At 35.0% G+C, this 23516-nt stretch overlaps 1 protein-coding gene across 2 annotated transcripts; it reads right to left on the reverse strand.

The window, feature by feature from the left end:
• Positions 1-15246: 15246 nt before the first annotated feature.
• LOC131044775 (toll/interleukin-1 receptor-like protein) lies at positions 15247-17864 on the reverse strand. 2 transcript variants are annotated; one of them, XM_059209253.1, is made up of 3 exons: positions 16988-17852; positions 15743-16878; positions 15247-15645 (listed from the first exon to the last, which is right to left on the reverse strand). In XM_059209253.1, exons 1-2 carry the CDS (start codon positions 17518-17520, stop codon positions 16560-16562), a joined length of 852 nt encoding a protein of 283 aa, XP_059065236.1. In that variant the 5' UTR covers positions 17521-17852; the 3' UTR covers positions 15247-15645; positions 15743-16559. The 2 variants fall into 2 exon arrangements, with proteins under 2 accessions (XP_059065236.1, XP_057834192.2); XM_057978209.2 differs by having other exon boundaries at positions 15247-16878; positions 16988-17864.
• Positions 17865-23516: the final 5652 nt, after the last annotated feature.

A 23516-nucleotide genomic window follows, 5' to 3' on the forward strand; every position in this document is an offset into this window, starting at 1 on the left:
TAGTTTAGGGGAAATTGCATACACCTATGATGAAGTGGAGGAAGGGATGCCAGAAGAACCCATTGATGCTGAAATGGATATCACCTCCACTGAACTTAAAGGCCAGGAGTGGGATCCTGAGATAAAAAAGGCAAGTAGTGCCTTTCTAGCTAATGACAACTTTGTCACATCGGAAGCATTCATGCAATTAATTTGGAAACAACATATAGATAGATATAATGCTAGATGTGAGCAAAGAAAAGCTGAGCAGCCCAATAAAGATCCAGCCTCAGTGGAAGAAGAAATAAAATAAGAGATGATGGGAGAATTCAAGACCATCACCCCTGAGCAGGGAAGGGATATGGTAGCACAAGCTGGAGTGCTTATCTTGCCAGAGTGGGATATTGCAGATGCCCTGGTGTTAGATGCAGTAAGAAAAGAGACCAAACCCATGGAAGGGGTTACCTTCAATAAGGATAATGCTGCACTAGTCATGTGGTCTCTCAAGAGAAATGAGAGAAAGAAAGGAAAAGACACCCCAGGGTCAAGTTACCTTGGTGGAATGATGGTCAAAAGAGTACAAAGTACAGGGGTAGTAGAGGCTGCTAGTACTGTGTTAGAAACTGCAAAATTCAGTGTTGCAGTGGTAGAGAAGGAAGCCAAAGAAAAAGAGGCCCTCCAAATTAAGTTGGAAACAGTTTTGAAGGCCTATAATAGTGCCAAGGAGGAGGTGAGAGGTAAAGATAGCATCATTGTTAAGTTGCAGAGCCAGTTGATGGGACAATACCAACAAGGTGAGTCTTCAACACTGATGATTTCCTCTTCTCCTGCAAGACCTCCACCTACTAGCCCTATCATTGAATTTCCACCATCTCCAGCACCCTCCAGCTCTCAAATGATTGAGATTACTCCTCAAGAACTAGAGAACTTGAAACAGGCTCAGGCCTTATATGCAGGGAAATATGAGGAGAAAGTAAGAGCCACAATCTCCAGTTTTATAGATACAATAAATGCCTCATTGCTTTACAACAATGTGGGAAAAATTATGGAGATATGGAATGAGCTGAGGAGAGATAAGGCCATTTTGACACCCATTTTTGACAGATGGAGGCCTAGGGAGCAAAATCTAGAGTTCATGTGTATATCCTATGATGAAGCAAGAGCCAATCCCCTTATCAAATCCACTTCTGATATCGCTAAAGTCTTAATGCAATTGGCAGCAGAGGTGGATAATGTGGATAGAAAGGTTAATTTGTGTAAGAAGGAATACATTGATCAAGTTTTTGAGTTGCTCCCAGGAATTTTTGCTAATCCAGATCAGTTAAAAGATAAGCAAATATGGCTTAAGGAGATAGAAGTTAAATTGTCAGCAAGAGTTAAAGGAATCATTGATCTTGATGATACTTCTTTCTTTGTTGTGACAATAAAAGAGATAGAGAAAATTAAATCACATTATGGTTTTCTTAATTCAGAAGTCAACAAACTGAGAAATTCTTGGAAAAGGTTGAGTAAGATTAAAGATGATGTGATTAATTTCTCATGGCCGACAGAAGAGATATATAGCGAGTGGGAAATTAAGTATACCACCCATGATCCGGAACAGTTGGAGAGCGCCCCTGAAAAGATAGAAGAGGTTGCAACCGAACAGCCTGTTGAACAAACTGCACAGGCTGAAAAGAGCTTGTAACTGTTTTTTGCAGAAAATTTGTAACCTCTTTATTTTTGAAAAGGAAATGATTGTAACAAACTCTCCTCGAGAAGTCCGAATCTTTGTGCATCCATGTTGTTATAGATGGATACCAGGACTATTGGAAAAGGGGATCACAAAATTTTGTAAGAAAACGCTGCAGAAATTTATCTGAGCTTTTCTAAGTCTAATGGAGAATCAGAATTTATTGTAATATTTCTTGAACTGAATATCAATATACAGGCCACCGGTTTCGAGTAAAGCTTTGTGTTGTCTTCAAGTTTGTTTACAAATTTATTTACTGTTTTCATTCTGAATAATCTAGGGTTGTTCTGTTTGAATGGAATTGCAAAGCAATTTTAGTATAAGTGTTTGTCAGCTTTTCTCTTTAAGAGGGAAATTAAATACGCGAGATCACTCATACCAGTAGATTCTTTGGAAGGAATTTTGAATTTTTGAGGACCATAGCTTAATTTGGGATGCTTGAATTCTTATGTGTGTCAGGCATATATAAGGATTAATAGAAACCAAGCTGATGGGAAGCATAAAGATGTATTGTTTGAGGAGTTTTATTTGAGTTTAGATGACTCTGTAACCTTGGATAAGGCACTGATATTAATCGAAGTTATTTATTGCATGCTTTGTTGATCAAAATGCTGAAGTTAAGTATAATTTTCATCCTTTGTTTTCAGTTGATTTCAAGGTGAATAAATCCACTGGTTTTCTGGACTGGTTTGCTGTGGGTTTATTGTTTGAAAGTGTGAATTTGATTCACAAAGGTATACCCACCTGGGCTCCAAGGAACCCCGAAGTGTAGAAGGTCTAATCAAACCTTGTCATATGTTGTCTTGAGAATTTCCTTATCTTTGATGTCTCTTCTGCACCAAGCTTAAATCATATTATTCTAAGGATATTAAAGGGAATCAGATTTTGAAGACAACAAGTCCAATATGAGGACATGAGATTTGGACAAGATATGAAACCCTCTATCTAAGTAGGATAGAACCAAAATTATGCAGGCATTAAATACAAGATTCAAAACCAAGGATAGAGTGCATTTCATTATGAAAGATGATTTCGATGACCTCTAAAGGATAATTAGACATGTACTATAGATTTTTCTATGGAGGTTATAGATTATTTGAGGAGGATTTTTTCTTCGAAGAAGAAGAAGACAAACTTTGGAAATGGTTTGAAAGGTAGTTCTCATGAGGCAAGCACTAGTGGTGTTGTTTCAGAAAAGAAAGTAGAAGTGTATAATAGTGAAGTGTTGATCAAGAGAAGAAAGATGATGATTTAGGTCTTGTTGGAAATATGAAGGAATTGATTATGTGTTGCATTGATGTTTTGTCATTGATGTCAACACTAGCCATTATGATTGCTTACCGGCACTGGCAGACAAATTTTGGTTACTGGTAGAAGAACTAGTGTTACTGACAGAAGGGACTATCAGTTGGATACTACCAACATGTTTGGATCAATGGAATGTTTCGTTTGATGTTTCTAGAGTATGTTTTGGTCAGTTGGTATTGACTTGATGATTGGGTGCTATCATACACTCTAGTAAGCCTATACCATTAAGGGTTTAAGGTCTTACCGATAGAGCTTTTACTAAGAATCTTTGACAAGATGCATAAGTGGTGTTGGTGTGGCTTCTAGATGGAATTCAGGATGCAGGAGGTGATCTTTGTTCGTGCCTTGACTGATTGGAGACATCCCTTTGGCACGGTGCATCTATTTGGGTCTAGTACCTATCTAGGTTATGGACAGGTATCATGTTACGTGTTTTCTACACATTACTGGGATGATTTATGGATTGGTTAATGTCGTTTTGGTCTGAATCTGGTATGGCATATCATTGTAATATGGATATATGTAATGATCCTATTGTAATATCTTTTAGGTGGTCAACCTAACTGGTTTAGGCCCTAGGGTTTGTATAAATTGATGTAAGATCTCTTTGTAGATCAAGGGTATGGAAGGGAAATGGTCATGTAATGAAATATCATATGTGAAGGAGATTTGGTCGATCATAGGTGATTGAATTGGGTTTATGTAAGAGGTCAAAGGCCTCTGGTATTGAGCTTAACTGAGACTGTAATTAGGCATGGTAGATGCTATCATTGACAGTTCACTCTTTTGGATTGTTGTCCAATTATATTAAGGTGGTTATAACGTCCCTATAGTCAGTAAGACTCCTTTGTAATGAGAAGTACGCTCTAGGTAGTGTGCCTTCCTGCATGTGGAGGCCCCTTATTGTATCACATACTTTTTGTAGAAGTATTATCTGACTTTAGGTAGGCTTCCCACCGTGATTTTTCCCTTTACCAGGTTTTCCACGTACAAATCATGGTGTTATGTGGTATGGTTGCATTGTATTGATTCTCTACTTCATTCTTAAGTTTTATTGTTTACCGGTATTTGTTTTTGCTATTCTGGTATTTAATGTTTATGTGCTTCGGTTTAAGGTTATAAAGTGGTTTGATTAATATAATCTGTTGACAACTGATTCACCCCCCCCCCCCCCCCCCCGCCTCTCAGTTGTCCATCGGTTGTTCCAACAATTGGTATCAAAGGTTTGGTCCTCTTTTGCAGAAGCTTAACCACTTGAGGTAGATCCTATGGAAACTAATAATTCAAATCCCTTGGCAACTAATTTCAGAAGAGAAATCCCTAAGCTTGATGGAACAAACTATGGGATATGGAAAATTCGAATGGAGACTCATCTTAGATGTCTTGGCAAGGATATTTCAGAAATCACTGAGAAAGGATACACACCTTATGATCTGGCATCTGGCAATCCTTCTCTAGTAGACTTGGACAAAAATATTGAAAATGATTGCAGAGCAAGATAAGCCCTCTTGTGTGCACTCACTGATCAGCAAATCATGGGATTGATTGATAAATCATCTACAAAGGTTATGTCGGATAAATTGCAAACTCTAAATGAAGGTGACCCTACTATCAAAATTGCTAAACGTTATGGTTCGCGGGTAGAATATGAGAACTTGAAGATGGAAGATAATGAAAGAATTTCTACATTTATGGAAAGAGTAAATGAGATTGTCATGGGAATTCAATGTTGTGGAGGATCTCTGAGTAAAGATGAAATAGTTTCTAAAGTTTTGAGAGCCCTACCATCGGCTTACAAGATGAAGGCTACTGCAATTAATGAATTGAGAACAATGGCAAAAACTTTAGTTAACAGAGACATTCTAATTGGTAAATTATATGCTTTTGAGCTTGAAGAATTTGGACCCTCTACAGCTGCAAAATTTGAACCTTCTTTTCATGCATCATCATCTACCGACAAAAGTGATTGGAAAGCCCTATATGCAAAAGAATTGGAAGATATGAGGAAAGAGGATGAAGAATTTGAGATACTTGAAGCCATTTTTGCTAGGAGAGTACCTAAAGGACCGATAGGTAGTAAGTATGAAGGAAAAGCACCTTTTAAATGTTTTGCATGTAATAAGATTGGTCATTTTGCATCTAGATGTCCTGAAAGGAATGCAAGATTTGAAGAAAGAGTTAAGAAATCACTTAAGCCTAATCAGAATAAATTTAGATTCAAGAAAAATAAACTATGCAACAAAGCGGATGAGGAAGGAGTAAGTGATGGCTCTGAGGATGAACTGATAGGAGACTCTGCTAGTCGATCTGGTAGTAGAAAGGAATGGGTGTTCTATGCTATGAAGGAAGATGAACTGGAACCACTTATCAAGAATGAAGAAAGGGCCTTGGAAGCAAAAGTTGAAGACAAGGATGAATGGGTAATTGATAGTGGATTCTCACATCATATTTTTGAGATAAAAGAATATTTTTGTCCCTATAGGAATACAATGGTGGTCAAGTCAAATTTGGGGATGACAAAGAATGTATGATCAAAGGTAAAGGTATTATTTCTCTGGATGGAAAGCGTAATACTGATAATGTCTCCTATGTAGAAGGTTTAAAGAATAATATTTTAAGTGTTGTTCAATTGGCCGATAAGGGATTCCAACTTTCGTTCAAAGGTGGAAAATGCAAAATCATTAACAGAACTGGTTTGGAGATTGCAACCGGTACTCAAACTAGAGGTAATATCTTTCACTTGAACATCGGTGATAAGACATGTTTGATTGCTCATATTGATGAGAGTTGGTTATGGCATAAGAGGTTGTGTCATGTTAATTTTGATTGTATTGTTAAGATTAGTTCAACAAAGGCAGTTAGAGATATACCTAAGATTATGAAGCCTCATAATCCAGTATGTAAGGAATGTCAATTGGGAAAGAAAGTTAGAACTTCTTTTAAGAGCATACATGATAAATCTAATGATGTGCTTGATTTGATTCATATTGACTTATGGGTCCAGCAAGGACCAGAAGCTTTCAAGGTGATAGGTACTTCATGCTAATAATTGATGATTATTCTAGAATGATGTGGGTGAATTTTCTAAGGGAAAAGTCTGAAGTTTTTGAGAAATTCAAGATATTTAAAGAAAAGGTGGAAACAGAAACTGGATTGAAAATCAAATGTCTGAGATTAGATCAAGGCGGTGAGTTCACATCTCATGAATTTAACATTTTTTATGAGACAAATGCAATTACGAGACATTTATCTGCACCCCAAACTCCTCAACAGAATGGAGTAGTGGAAAGGAAGAATAGAACCATTTTGGATGCAGCAAGAACCATGATGATTGAAGCCAAATTTCCTACAATCTAATGGAGAGAAGCAGTAAGTACAATAGTCTACACATTCAACAGAGTTCATATAAAAGGTGAAACCAATAAGACTCCTTATGAATTATGGTTTGGAAATACACCTACTCTTAAATATTTCTAAATTTTTGGAAGTAAATGTTATATCAGAAGGGATGATTCGATTGGGAAGCTTGATCCTAGATGTGATGAAGGGATGTTTCTTGGATATTCAATTCAGAGCAAATCATGTAGATGTTATAACACAAGATTGCAGAAAATTGTGGAGAGCGCAAATGTGAAAGTGGATGAGAAATACAAAGATCAATCTATATCATATGACATAGAACTAGCAATGGAAGTGATCATAACTGATCCAACAATGCCTCAACTAGTACAAGACACTGAGACAGTTACACCGGTACAATCAAAAAATTTAGCTGTTACTGATGATTAGAACAAATAACCTGAAGTTCAACAGACACCAAGGTATGTAAGATTAAATCATTCTGAAGATCAAATCATTGGAGACAAGAACAAGGGAGTTATGACAAGAGGAAGACTGGCAAATGAAGAGGTATGTTTTATTTCTCAAATTGAACTGACATCTGTTATTGAATCTTATAAAGATAAACATTGGTTAAAGACCATGGAAGATGAATTAAATCATATAGAGAAGAATAAGAACTAAATGGGTTTTTAGAAATAAACTAAATGAGGATTGTCAAGTTATAAGAAACAAGGCTAGACTAGTTTGTAAAGGATATTCTCAAATGGAAGGAATTGATTATGGTGAGACATTTGCACCTGTAGCTAGAATTGAACTTGTTAGACTATTTCTTGCCTATGCAACTTACAAGAACTATAAGGTCTATCAAATGGATGTTAAATATGCATTTTTGAATGGTGAACTTGAGGAAGAAGTATACGTTGAGCATCCTAATGGATTTTCATTGACGGATGACAAAGATATGGTTTGCAGGTTAAGGAAAGCATTATATGGATTGAAACAAGCTCCTAGAGCTTGGTATGCAAGGTTGGATAAATATCTGTTGAAGCTTGGCTTTACTAAGGGAAATGTTGATAGTTGTTTATATTACAAGATCACTGATGGTGATATTCTCATTATTGAAGTATTTGTTGATGATATCATTTTTGGAGGTGAAGATAAATTGTGCATGGAATTCTCTAATAATATGCAAAATGAATTTGAAATGTCTATGATTGGTGAAATGAGATTTTTCTTAGGTTTGTAGATTACTCAAACTGACAAAGGCATTTTTATCTGTCAAACTAAGTATCTAAGGAAATTGTTGAAGAAGTTTGGTATGGATAATTTCAAACTGGTAAGTACTCCTATGGTAACAAGTGAGAAAATATCTATCAAGGATACTTTTACACCGGTAAATCCGACAAAGTATATAACTATGATTGGTGGTCTATTATATCTAACTCAGACTAGACCAGATATTATGAGTGCAGTAAGAATTGTTTCAAGATATCAAAGTAATCCTAAAGAAAATCATGAATGTACACTAAAGAGGATATTTCGATATTTGCAAGGAACAACAAAATATGGCTTATGGTATTCTAGAGATGATGACTTCTCTTTATGTGCATATACAAATGCAGATTGGGAAGGAGATATTGATGACAATAAGAGAACTTTTGGTCAAGCTTTCTTTCTTGGAAAGAAATTGATTTCATGGATCAGCAAGAAACAATCATGCATTTCTTTATCTACTGTAGAATGTGAATATGTTGCAGCAACAACTAATTGCACTCAAGTCTTGTGGATGAAGCAAATGTTGAAGGATGTCAAGGTAAATTGTAGTGAACCAGTAGTTATCTATTGTGATAACTCCGGAGCTATTTACATGTCTAAGAATCTGGTATTTCACTCTAAGAGTAAGCATGTATCAATAAAATATAACTTTTTGAAACAAAAGGTGGAGGAAAAGGAAGCCAAATTGGTTTATGTGAACACTAAAGAGCATATTGTAGATATATTCACTAAACCGTTGTCTAAGGAATCATTTGAATATTTGAGAGACAAATTAGGAGTATCTACCACTTAGGAAGAGACTTAATTGATTGACCAGTGCATCAGTCCGATATGCATCATCAGTTTTATCCTTTGCTCCAAATTGATGTAGTGGTGCTACTACTCAAGGGGGAGTAGTCAGCTTTAAGATTCACGGGATTTTGATATTTATGTCCCATCTTTGGTATTGATGTCAAAGGGGGAGAGTTATATGTGAAAAATAATGTCACATGGAGAGATTTAGATCAGTTTTAGACTGGACTGCACTCCTCAGAGGGAGTTGCTAGGATTTTTTAGATTTTCATTGTTATATCTTCTATGAGATATTTTTGCCACTTCTTGGGACTTAGATGTTTTCTTTTTCACATCTAGTGTTGCCATCAATGCCAAAGGGGGAGATTGTTGGCAATATGAAGGAATTGATTATGTGTTGCATTGATTTTTTGTCATTGATGCCAACACTAGTCGTTATGATTGGTTATCGGCACCAACAGATAAATTTTGGTTACCGGTAGAAGAACTAGTGTTACCGGCAGAAGGGACTATCAATTGGATACTACTGACATGTTTGGGTCAATGAAATATGTCTGATTTGATGTTTCTAGAGTATGTTTTGGTCAGTTGGTATTAACCTGATGATCGGATGCTATCATACACTCTAGTAAGCCTATATCAGTAATGGTTTAAGTTTTTACCGACAGAGCTTTTACTGAGAATCTTTGATAGGATGCATAAGTGGTGTTGGTGCGGCTTCTAGATGGAATTCAGGATGCAGGAGGTGATCTTTATTTGTGCCTTGATAGATTGGAGACATTTCTTTGGCATGGTGAATGTATTTGGGTCCGGTGCCTATCTAGGTTATGGCTCGGTATCATGTTACATGTTCTCTACACGTTACTGGGATGGTTTATGTATTGGTTAATATCATTTTGGTCTAAATCTAACATGGCATATCATTGTAATATGGATATATGTAATTATCCTATTGTAATATCTTTTAGGTGGCCGACCTAATTGGTTTAGGCCTTAGGGTTTGTATAATTGATGTAAGATCTCTTTGTAGATCAAGGGTATGGAAGGGAAATGGTCATGTAATGAAATATCATATGTGAAGGAGATTTGGTCGATCATAGGTGATCGAATTGGGTTTATGTAAGAGGTCAAAGGCCTTTGGTATTGAGCTTAACCAGGACTTTAATCAGACATGCTAGATGCTATTATTGACAGTTCACTCTTTTGGATTGTTGTCCAATTATATTGAGGTGGTTATAACCTCCCCGTAGTCAATGAGACTCCTTTGTAATGAGCAATACACTCTAGGCAGTATGCCTTCCTACATGTGCAAGCCCCTTATTGTATCACATACTTTCTGTAGAAGTATTATCTGACTGTGGGTAGGCTTCCCACCGTGGTTTTTCCCTTTACCGGGTTTTCCACGTACAAATCATGGTGTTATGTGGTATCATTTCATTGTGTTGATTCTCTGCTTCATTCTTATGTTTTATTGTTTATCGGTATCTGTTTTTCTATTCCGGTATTTAATGTTTATGTGCTCCGGTTTAAGGTTATAAAGTGGTTTAATTAATATAATTTGTTGATAACTGATTCACCCTCCCCCCTCTTACTTGTCCACCGGTTATTCTAACAGTCTAGCATTTAGTGTAAATGACCAAATCAACATAGATGAGAATGTGACAAAAGCTAGAGGTGACAGAGTAGAGAGAGAAGGAGAAGATATAAGAGAAGAAGGAAAGGAGTCCAGAGAAGTAAAAGGAGAAGTTGAAGAAGAAAGGAACAAAGGAAAGCATGAGTATGTATAATGGAGAATCTTTGAGACCCTCTAGAGACTCAATATCAAAATTGTTAAAATTGCAAATGAAGTTTCCACTAGTTTTCACTATAGAGGTACTTTAGGTACACATGTCCCAAGGTCAAATGGACCTTAGCCAATTATCACAGTCCCTCCACATGCTACATTTGAGTGATGTTCTCCATCATATTGCAAAAAAGAAATTTATCATATCTTAGGTGAAGTGTACAGAGTTAATCAATGACATTTTGAAGTTTCCTTTGAAATACTTATGGACGTAGTATTAGATGAACCTTAAAGCAAGACAAACAACTGCAAGTTCTTCTTAAGGGTCTAAAAGATCATGCTTCCAACATAGAAGCAACAATTTTGAGGGATTGAGAGAAAAGATTAAAGGAGAAGAGAACCAAGGAGATAGTAGATAGGTTTGCAAATGCACAAACCTAATTGAAGGACAATGTTAGTATATTTGAGAAGAGTGTGGATGATGTTGTGGCCATGTAGGAATTTTGGCATTAGTAATTAGTATCCACCAAGGAGATCAAGGATCAAATAGATAATGTATAGAAAATATAGAATATATCATGATAAACATGCATTCAAGAATCAATGTATATAATCACATGGATAGATCAATTGTATGTGAACATGTGTCCATATAAGTGAGGTGTTAATAAGTATAGAATTTTAGTCAAATAAAGGTGAGGTAAAATCTATGTAAATATATTTAGAATTTACACTATAGTATAGGACATTTGTCATCGTGCACATATATCAAAACATTGTCAAAAAATAAACACAATTTTTTTTAAAAAAAGTCTTCGTTATATATTTTTCACTCTTGTAATCATAAAAAGATAAATGATATTTTAAATTTTTAAAATTATATAAGAAAATAAAACCATAAAGATAAAAAATTTAAATGATAAACAATAAATCAAAAATTTTAAATGATAAACAATAAATCATAAATCTATTATATTTATGATGTTAGTACTGGAATACCTTATATATATATATATATATATATATATATATATAATTATAATAAATTTGACAACTACTCTCTCTCTCTATTATAATTTTAAAAAATTATTTAAAAAATATTATAATAAATAAAATGAATCAAATAGAATATTTAAAAAATAATAATAATAATAATAAACAAAATAATTAATATAATAAATAAATTATTTCTAATTTAAATTATAAAAAATAATTCATAATTAAAAACTATTTATTAAAGATATAAAAATATAATAAATAATATTTAAAATATATATATTTTTATAAAGAAACTAGAAAATATAATTAATAATTTAGCAACTGATTTAGCCGATAGGCTATTATAATGTGGGCTTTGCCCACCAAAACAGGGTAATCTTCATATAAAATGGTATTGGAAAAAGAAATTTAAATTTTTTCAGATGTGCAAAACATAACGATTTTTTGTGCATTTTTTAGGGTTTTTACAAGATTAGAGATGAAGACCATAAAGATTTCATCCAAATCCATTGTGTTTTGCACATTTTAAAAATCATATGAAATGCGGTTTTATGTGAAGATTAGACGCTTCAGCAAGATATACATAAGGCTTGAAATGACAGCATACTTTGGGTGAAGCCGTAAAAGAAGAAAATAGGTCAGCTAAATGTCAGAAGCATGGTTGGAAAATTTATTTGTCATACACGTGGCAATAAACTTCTCTGAACTAGAAGTCATCGGTTAATATCTTGGCAAGCCATTTTAGATGGCGCCTTGACTTTTAGTAAATTTTCAAAAACCATCGTAATTGTAGCTCAATTTTTTATTGTTGAATTTGACTAATGTTCGTCAAATTGTGTTGTGTTAGACTAATTTTGAAGATTTATGGAAAGGTTAGTGCCAATTCTTGTTTTCCTTGTGTATATGATGTGTATTTTTTTGAGTAAAATCATTTACTGGTGAATTGGCAGAATCTATATCCGGTCTTTAAACTACATCTACCTTCACTGCCTCTACTACAACCTTTGCCTCTGTTCAACATTATTACCATCAACTCTGCATGCTATTAAACACTTGAAAACAAATAATTTGTTGACAGTTTCAGTCAGAAATTAAGGACATCGAGACACCTGCATTTATTCAGAATGTTCTTTTTTGGGGCATTTGCATGTCAATGGGAAAACAACCTCTGTGCCATTTGTAGGATTATATACATCCAGCCTTGGATTCGCCAATTGCACAGCTTGATAAGTTGTCAGGTTCACAAAAACAATAATTGACCATCAACCAGTTGGGTGTACTCATCCACCAAATTGCAGGCTATTGCAATCATCAGTTTGCTCACTCCAAACAAATCACAGATAGGGTCAAGAATAAGGAAATTAGGGGCTTGTGCTTTGTAAAAGACATATGTGTGACATGGGGATTGACCATCAGAACAAGTATAGCTTGTAATATTAGAAGCCTCACTGCCTTGAGCTTGGATATGTCATGTCTGAAGAAGCAAAAGTAGAAACCAACAGTACCAAGAAAAATTGTTATCATATCTCCTTTTTCGTTTCGAGCACCAAACTAGAAACAACAATTGGAAGGCCAAGGGTCACAACCTAGAAATCCACTTTAAACAATGTGACAAATACAACCAATGGAAGACCAAGAGTCACAACTTAGAATTCCACAAAGATGTCCCTCTTGGGAGTTGAACTTGGGTCTCCACATTGAGAACTCAATGGTTTAACCAACTAAGCTCAACCCTAGACGCTTCCATTATGTTAATATATTAGAATCTAATATATGCTCCTACATGCAATATCATATCATTGGTCTCGTAAAAAAAATTTAAGGAACGCTTTTTCTTTTGACATTTTGTTTTCACTTGTTTTGGTTTTCATTTTTCTATGAAGTGAGAATGGCCAATGTTGAAGAAACAACGCAGAACACAATCCATGAAATATAAGGTAATAAAAAAAAGGCTTGGGTGGATGTAGATTCAAGAATAGTTTAAAAATTATTAGGTTACTTTTAACTTTAGAACTAACATAATATAGATTCTAAAATCAAAGAAAATTTAAATAAGAATTTAAATATATCAATGAAATATTGGACAATAAAAAAGGTTTATGTAGAGGTAGATATAAGAATAGTTTAAAAACTATTAGATCAAGTTTTTAACTTTAGAGCTAGTATTGTATAAATTAACAAGAAACCAAATTTTACTTTAGACCTAATATTGTATAAGTTAAACACAAAACCAGATTCACTTGTAACCTAGTTTAACATTAAACCTAATTCAATTGTAACCTAATATAAATTTATACTACATGCTAATTATTTTTATATTATACAATTCTACTTCATGGCAACAGGTCATGGCTCTACCTAATAAAGATCAAGATATAATTACAATTTCGAGTGACCTATCTCAGAACCCATCGACCTGACTGATTGGCCTGGGAATTATGAAAGCGATAAAGAGGTCGTTGCAAATTAATGTCATCACTGATTGTCACACAACTATTGAAGAACTAAAAAGAATGTGTGAAAAAGTGCAGAACCTTAAAAACCAGGAAATTGAAATGATTTAGGAGGCTTTGCGCACACTCGAAATAACCTACAAAGTACTGGAGATCTATTATGACACATCACGAGAAATGTTTTAAGAGAGCTTTACGGAGACCTATTATGACACATTATGAGAAATGTTTTAAAAAAGCTTTACGGAATAAGGGATTTGAGTGAACCATTCGAACATATATTACTAGATCGGCATAATAATTACACCTCTATTTTGATGCAAATGCTAGTCTATTACAATCTATATATCAAAGACTATTTATATTTTAAATTGTAATATATTCATAAATCTCCTATTTCAAATATATATTCATACTATTTTGTTAAGTGTTGTTCCAATATGCCATATGTGCAGTTATAATCCGCTTTTCCCTAAAAGGCCTTCGCAACAAACCATTATTTCTTTCTAACGGCAGGCAAGTGAAAGCGAACGATAACTGGGAATGTTAGAAGCATCGACGAAAAAGAAACGGAAACGGCTGCTTTACTGGGGCTGTGGGTCCGGCCACTCTACCTCAGTGTGCCGGTAAATTGTTTCTTACACTATATGAATTTAAAGCTAAACTTTTGCAGTTTTTTCTTACTGTTTAATAAGGATTGCAAACTCTTTAAAAAGGCATTTGCTGTGGACCACAAAATGCAGAACTCATAGTGTCTTTATCTGTAGTATAGCGTCAAGATTTTTTAGAGTAGGTGTTGAATTGTTTATGGCTATAAATTAATGTGGTTTTTATGATAATATATGTTATTAGTAATTAATTGTTTCTCTTTAACATTGGTTTTCATTTAATTCAAAGAAAATAGCTCGTGTTAGTTTCAGAATCTTCACAACTTGAACTAATGTCTTTAGTCTTTATCCTTGTTAAATTCACTTCCATAAGTATTTTATAGCATCAAGTTCGATAGTTTTAGGAGTGGGATAGTGAATTGCACTAATGGAGATCTTGGACAGAAATTTTTCATGGTTAATTTCTAACTTTTCAGGGCCACTCGCTAGGGCCTTAACACTACTAGATATTCCTCCATTATTTTAATCTACTTTCCCATTAAATTTGAAATTCACGATAACAAAATATTTACAGAATTCCATTTACACCCTTGTAAACCATATCTTGCAAGCTATGAAAGCAGTGTTTTCGGCCTTTAACTTTACAGAAATTCATCTGGGCCCCTTCGAATAGAAAATGCCTCGCGGAACCTCCCCCGCCCATCCCAATGGAGAAATTTAGAGAAATTGTGCAGTGGAGAGACAAGCTCCGCCAGTGGTTCTCAATGCCTCTTAATAAAATTGAAAGCAGTCATAGGAGGGTAATTGAAGCAGCGTCAAATATTGGTCTTTCTATCAATTATGTAAAACAGTAGGAAGCAGCATTCATTATTTCTCAGAACACATTCTCTAACTATCTGATTTTCCTATTAACTCTGGAAACCCTTTCAAAGAGGTTTGAACGAGCACTGGAGCTATTTCTAGTGGGAGGGCGTCTGGAATTGTAAATATGTATTTATAAATCTCTATGACTAAAAAAATAATATAATGCATTCCACTATATAGCCTTACTAAAGATTTCGTTTTGGAAAGAAAAGATCAAAATACCTGTCTGCGATTCTCCCACAACGTTTTGAATAGTCCACCGGAGATTTTCAAGTACTGCAAATTTTGAAGAGGAACATATGAAAGGATCTTTGATTGTTCTGTGATTTCTGGGTGCACATAACCGTCCCCCTTGACCTCGAGCCATAGTAAGGAAGCTGACGTGTCAACACAACTATCTGATTGGCCTAAAAAGAGTGTAGCGTGACTGGAACCGAAAGACATCCGATAGAGACACCTAATTTTGGTTTTGCTGAGGATAGTTTGCAAACCCGTCCATTCCTGCATATACTGAAGCAAGCAGCGCATTTTGAATTTATGTAGTAACAACTTAAGATTTGTTATTATTATAACACTAACGACAAATCTGAAGGGGTAACAAGCATACCAAAGATTCCAGATCTTGAGGGCGCCACAGGCGGTGAGGAGGACTGAACTCCAGTGCCATTTCTCTTCCCAAGTCCCTCAAGTGGTCATGCATTCTCAATACAATTTTCCCTTTGCCATTCACATACCAAGGTTTTTCTTCTTCTTCTAAAAGACATTTATCTTTTAGTGTTTGCAGTGCATTTTGAGCATCCCATCCTGATATCTCGCATATTCTTTCAGCCATACACTTCGGTTTGCCCAAAAAGAAACAAGCAATATCCATGAAAACTTGTTTCTCCTCATCCTCTAATGCGTTAAAACTTATTCTCAATCTTTGTTTTGCATCTCGTGGCAGCGTCTCTCTAGCTTTATTCAAATTCGACTTCCAAAACCTGTGATCTCTACCATGAACGAGCCGGCCCAGAACCAGAAGAGAAAGAGGTAACCCTCCACACACGTCTACGAATTGCTCAACCAACGCCTCGTACCCAGCTCTTGGAAGGGGATGGTCAAACGCATGCCAGCAGAAGAGTTGCCTCCCGTTGTTTCTGTCCATTCCTTTTAAAGGATAACCAACGGTAATCCCTGCAGATATCACCACTCCAACGTCACGGGTTGTGACAATAACAAGACTATTACCTAATTTATTTAGGATATCCATGATCAATAGAGCATCTAACTGCTCCACGTGATCTATGTCATCTACAACTACTAGGAAGTTTAAAGGGCTTCTTGGTAGATGATCATTGAGATAGCTTCTTCCTTCCTCTATACTTCCAAAACTTTTTTCTCTGTGGAGAAGATCCTTGACAAGCTGACTTTGCAAACGACGTAGTTCACCTCTGACTTTCTTCTCGCACATCAAACAGAAAGCTTCCTCCAGAGTATTCTGAACGCTTTCTATTGAACAACTCTTTGGCAAGAGTTGTCTTTCCCACTCCACCCATGCCGAAAATGCCAACAACGTTAGGCTTATCTTTCCTGCCTTCCAGACAGCACCGGTTCTCAAAATCTTGGACAAGTTCATCAAGGCATCGCCTTTCAAAACCTTCCACAAGATTTTTAAGCCCTACTGGATATTTTGCAACATATAAACATCGTTTCCTTTGTACTTCCCTTTCTACTGCTTCTACTATGATTTCGAATTTGCAGTCACTGAAAATTTATAAAATGAAAGCAGATTTCCATGAGAAAATAGTAAACCAGATTTGAAGGTAAAACATAATTATATAGACTAAAATTACCACAATTAAAGAAAGATTACCTGTCGAATTCAACTCCAGCCATAAATGAAACATGGTTAAGGGCTTTCTTCCACTCGTTAAGCTTCTCCAGGTACCTCCCCTTCTCTTTATATCTACTGAATGCATCAGCGTATACGCCCTTCTCAATGTAGCGGAGTGCACATGGCTTCACTTTATAAAACACAGGAATGATTTCGGCCTCAGTTTCTAACATTAGAACCAGCTCAGCCAGGCACCAAGGGGACTCTGCATATCCTTCGGAAAAGATGGCTATATGTACCTTAGCAGAGTTGATGGCTGTCTTAATAGTAGAGGTAAACAATTTTCCAAGTTCCATCTTTTCAGAATCAAGAAACGCACCTATTCCCAATCCTTCAAGACGTTTGTAAAGCTTCATTGCCAAAGTTTGTTTGACATCGGGACCTCTGTGATTGATGAATACATCAAACACACTCGAAGATTCAGAAACCTTCCTTCTTTGACAAGCAGGTTCAATTCCAGAGAAAGCATTTGATTCTCGATTTTGCTGGTGAGATGATGAAGAAGACGCCATTAGTTCCAGATCAAACGCTAACAACCTATTTTAAAATATAGAAAGAGGAGGAACAGAGAGCATAGGATTTGATTGCGGTATGCTTAATAAAATATGAGCCTTTGGAGACAGGAAGGGTAAAGTGAATTAAATAGATCCTACTCCAGGCGAGTTTAATCTTTTCCTGTAAACTACGGAGAAAGGTATGGTGAAGAAAACGTTTACAAATTAGACAAGCGCTAACGTGTAAAATAAAGTAAGGAGTTTCGGTCCTTTCCTCGAAACATGCAAGGGGGAAAAAACAAGGAAAGGAAATGCCTAAAAATTATTCAGTCCCCGAACTGTACAAAGAATGAGAGTCAACAGAGGTTCAGTTCCGTCAAAAACATGCTGAGAAAGTTTCTTTTCGTGTGGTGCGTTCAAGCTGTAAAGGTACGTACAAAGAGCATCTTTATGCAAGTGGCTGTGGAAAAAGTGGTTTGTAGGTCACTTTTGAGAAAATTAGAGCCTTTCATAATTACAAAAGCAATAAACTCTGTCAAGGTGGGTTAGGTTCGTCGAAACATCCGAGGGAAGCGAGAAGGAAAATTTTTACAAATGGATGAGATTGATTAGCTTGGAGATTCCTTTCGTCGGCCATTTTTGAGAAATCGTGGAAAGTGAGCATGTGATTAGAATATTCTAGGCAAGAGTGAGTGGCATTAGATTGGAATATAATTAGTTTTCCAAATATCTGACATTTTTTATCTTGTTCACATTGCCATTTCTGAAATATACTTATGGGTTGTCGGTCACTTTTTGAGAAAATTAGAGCCTTCCTTAAAAAGCAATAAACTCTGTCAAGGTGGCTTCAGGTTCGTCGAAACATCCGAGTGAAGAGGAGGAAAATGTTTTAAAAGAAGACAAATTGCTACGTGTATGAAAGGAGATGAGATTGATTTCGTGGAGATTTCATTCTTCGTAGTCACTTTTGACAAAGTTGGAAGGTTCGTGGAGATTTCATTTCGACGGTCACTTTTGAGAAATCAACAGGTCTCCGTCAGTGTAGCATTGAATGTAATTAGGGGAGAGGGTAGTCGTTAGGGCTAACTTCGTCAGCATGTAGTTGTCAAATGGAATATCTTAAGCCCTCCATTTTTTTTTAGAAATGTAAAATGGACATTTAACTATCTACAATTAAGGTTTGAAGGCGTGACTCATCATGCAACTTGTCAAAATAGCACGTCTATTGCGAAGTGTCCAAAAAATGACTTTTAAAGCTTTGACCAAAACTTAATCTAAAAATGTCTAGTAATTGAAAAAATATATATCATTTCTTGTTAGTGTTATATCATATTTTTATTTAGAGTATAACTTATATGCAACATAAATGGACCAAATACATATTAGTAACCATAAATAATTGTTATATCGAACTTGTAAATCCAACATAAATAAATTAATAGTTGAACAAAAAAAATATTTGTTGTTATAGAGAAAACACATTATTATATAAAATACAACTTATATCCAACACAAATGGACCAATAGTTTAACACTAAAACTTGTTGAAAATCCTTCTCATTTCATGGAAAAATACAAGGTATTTTTTGTGCTCACCTTTTATATTTGTGATAGGCCAGATTATTAACATGAAATACTCCAATCAATATACATTGCTACCCCAATAGTTGTACACATAGGAATACTATTTTTTCACTATGACAACAATACTTGCTTAAGAAAGTATCTTATTTTATTAAATGAGCATCTTATTTTTTAAATGACACACTTATAGTGGATAGTTATGATATTTTATTTCAAACAAAAACCTATTTATTTCGCTTGTTAATGAATGCATATTTGTACTTTTTATTTAACATTTACATGTTCTTATGTGTTCAAGTATAGGTCTATTTTGACCAACATTTAAATATTTTTTTATTTACATGTGGACTATTTATTTATAATATATAGTATAATTTTGTGGTAAGATTGGATATTATGTGCACAGTTGCTATAACGATTATTGGACCTCATTCAACTACTGGTCTCTCTTCCCTAACGAAGATAACTCTTGTTATTTAGAAAATTAGAGATTTTAGATTTATATTAATAATATTCGTTGTCAAATCAACGTTCAAAACAACTTTTCAACCCCAAACATGGTTGAAAATAGCAGGGAAGTGTTCAAAAGGTGAAATTCATTTCTTTTTAGCCCACAGTCCCAAAAAATATGTTTTACACTTTCAGCATGTTTACAAAAGGGGCAAGGAGCAAGAACAATCTTTAAATGCCTCAATCTGTCCCCAACAAGTAATTTATGATGTAAAATTTTCCATGTTAAGATTTGATCATTTGAATTAGTCTTGGTTTCCATATTTGAGCACTAAGATTCCTCCAATTCTTTTCTTTAAAATTACAACCCCATTTAGCATTCAGCCTGGGATTAAACTTCAAGCCTAGAAGTAAGGACAAGGAGATCTTCTTCTTCGGGGGAAAACAGGTGAAAGGGATTTTTCCACTCGAAAAGGTGACAAACTTGTTGCGAGGCTTTCCATATGGATTGTAAAGGAAAGGATGCCCTTTGATGGAAGAAGGGAGTCATCCAGATTTTATCAGTCCAACCCATCCCTTGCCATTTATTGTTGAGTGAAATCCGATTACGAACGAAAAAATTTCAAGGTTCATCACCACTCGTCACTCTAATGATCCATTTTACTGATAAACAAACACCTTGTGTCCTAGGATATATAAGCCCCAACCCACCTTTATTTCTTGGTTCTATATAATGAAGCCAAGATGAGGTTTTGAAATCTGGTTTGCCATCCCAATTAATCCATGAGAATTGCCTTACAATCTTATTCAGCTCTTCATAACCTTTTTTAGATGGCATCCAATGAGTTCCTTCTCTTTGGAATCGAGAAACGCCTCTATTTCCAATTGCCTAAGAGAGTTGTAAAGCTCTATTGCCAAAGTTTGTTTGACATCGGGACCTCTGTGGTTGATGAAATATGAACCTTTGGGAAGAAGAAGGGTAAAGTGATCCGAATTATGGATTCGGATAACAATACCTGAGTGAGAACCTGCGGTATTGTAAATTCTATTTACAAGAACCAAAAAGCATAGAATTGAAGCAAGCCAAAAAGTAATCTATTCCATTCGAAAATCCAACATATAGAAGTTCATGAGATTCCAAGGGTCACAAAAACCCATTGAGAATTGAAGTCCAACAGTCACATTTGTTTATTACATAATAAAATCTAAAACTACGTAATTTTTCAAAAAAACTATATAAAATTTGTCCTAACTTTAACTAGGCATAACTTTCTGCACAGGACTCGAAATTACGAACCGTTTACCTCGTTGGAAAGGTCTCCAAGAGTTGTAGATGAGGTTTTGACAAATGTCAATTACTAATGTATAAAGTGAATTAAATAGATCATACTAGAGGCGAGATCAATCTTTCCCTTTAAACTACGAGGAAAGTATGGCGAAGAAAACGTTTGCAAATTAGACAACCGCTGACCTATAGAATAAATAAAAGAGGTTCACTCCTTTTCATGAAACATGCAAGGGGAAAATATAAGGAAAGAAAATGCCTAAACTGGCTTGTACAAAAAATACAGTGGGTTTGGGTTCGTCGAAACATCCATTCATTTATAGGTTCTTTTCTTGTGCTGATAGACAGCCATTTATAGATTCTTTTCTTGTGTTGCATTCAAGCTATAAAGTTGGGTACAAAGAGCACTATTCTACAACTGGTTCAGGAAAAAGCAGCTATAGTCTTTTTGCCCTTTCATTATTCTTTGTGGCGTGGTAATAATTAGTTCAAGAAAAATCGTGGAAGATCAGCTCGTATTTTCTAGCGAAGAGTGGCATTAGATTGAAATATAATCACTTCCCCAAATTTCTGACATTTTTTATTTCTGAAATATAATTTATGGGCTTGTCGGTCACTTTTGAAAAGATTAGAGCCTTCTAAGGAATTAAACAGGTTCAGCTGCATTGGAAGGAGGAAAATGAAAGCAGATGAGATTGATAAAGTGGAGATTCATTATGTTGGCGACTTTTGAGAAAGTTGGAGCCTTCCAAGAAAGCAATAAGTCCAGTCGTAGCAACATTGAGTGGGATAAAGTAATTAACGAAGATGACTCTTATTATTTATAAATTTAGAGATTTTAGATATAGCTGATGGGTTATAATTAGTATGATGTTTCAATAGTATAAATTTTATTAGATCGGATTGAGTAAGAGTAATCAAGTAAATAAGCATCTAATGAGATGTGGTCTACATGACCCCATAATCACGCCTACATCACCTCATAATCATTGCTAGTTTAGATATATACGCATATTCTCATACCAGACTAACCATGCTCTCGCTCAACTAAGAATGGTTGAAACCATTGCCTACCTCTCCTCTCATCTACCCTCCAATGTCCTATAAATATAAGATGAACTAGAAGATATAGAAACTATGATCTTATCTTGCATAAATATCTCACCATTATTTACTACAAGAAACAATAATACAGATGATAATGCATACTATACACAATAGTAAAATATATCTTTATTTGTACATGCAATTATTATAGAGAAGAAGACCAAAGATGATTGGCCAAGGATTACACTAGATCCGACTATACCAGCATATCTTCCTTGGCGGAACACAATATATTTAAAGGATCAGACAGTTATTGAGAGGAATAAAACCATCAACCAACCAACACATTAACTATCTAAGAGTGAAAACCCACCTAATACAAACAATTAATACATTTGTAGATAACAAATATTATCAAACATAACAATAGGCATTTTATATCAACTACATCAAGCCCAAAAGAAAGAGTTGTCTTCCACACAACAAGTAAACATAGACTAATGACAAGAGTGTAGACAATGACTTAAACAGGACAACCCAACTTGTAGTATACCTACCAAATAGATAAGTGCTAACGTGTAAATAAAGAAAGGAGTTTCGGTCCTTTCCTCGAAACATGCAAGGGAAAAAAACAGGGAACAAAATGGCTAAAAATTATTCAGTCCCTGGACTATACAAAGAATAAGAGTCAAGAGAGATTCAGTTTTGTCAAAATATCCTGAGAAAGTTACGTTTGTAGTTTATTTTCTTGTAGTGCGTTAAAGTTGTAAAGGTACATACAAAGATTTCTACAAGTGGCTGAGGAAGAATCACATTCACTATTGTTTGTGGCATGAAAATAGGTAGTTAGTCTACGAAAAATCATGGAAGATGAGGGTGTATTTTCTAGGGAAGAATGGCATTAGATTGAAATATAATTAGTTTTCCAAATTTTTGAAATTTTTTATCTTGTTCACATTGTCATTTCTTAAATATACTTTGGGTTTGTCGGTCCCTTTTGAGAAAATTAGAGCCTTCCTAAGAAAGGAATAAACTCTGTCAAGGTGGGTTAGGTTCGTGGAAACATCCAAGGGAAGAGGAGGAAAACGTTTATTAAAGAAGACAAATTGCTATATGTATGAAAGGAGATGAGATTGATTCCGTAGAGATTTCATTCCTGACAGCGACTTTCGACAAAGTTGGAAGGTTCGTGGAAATTTCATTCGGACTTCCATCGAAACATCCATGGAAGGAGGAAAATGTTTTTAAAATTACTACATGTATGAAAGGAGATGGGATTGATGTGGAGATTTACTCTATCAGACGCTTTGGAGAAAGTTAGAGCCTTCCAAGAAAGCAAAAGTCCGGTCGGTGCAACATTTAGTGGAATAAGTAATTAACGTTTAATTATGCAAATTATATAATGTGGGAAATGATTGTTGGCTTATTAAATTAGGAATTTTTTGTTGGTTTCTGTCACTTTGAATTCTACATATATTATTGATGTTAAATTGAGAAGTTTTTGCTTGTTTTCAATTATCTTGAATTGTACATATGTTGAATTTTTAGATCAAACTGAATATCTAGTCAAATCAGTTAGTTTTATCTACTAGGTTTAATTTTGTGAATTTAACCCAATTAAGGATGTTAATTTAATGATAAATAAATA

This window comes from Cryptomeria japonica, chromosome 7 (assembly GCF_030272615.1).
Source record: "Cryptomeria japonica chromosome 7, Sugi_1.0, whole genome shotgun sequence".
Classification (NCBI taxonomy): Eukaryota; Viridiplantae; Streptophyta; class Pinopsida; order Cupressales; family Cupressaceae; genus Cryptomeria; species Cryptomeria japonica.

Excerpts from the sequence above, each read along its gene's own strand:
- LOC131044775 (XM_057978209.2), bottom strand. The coding sequence starts at position 16,750 with ATGAACTTGTCCAAGATTTTGAGAACCGGTGCTGTCTGGAAGGCAGGA.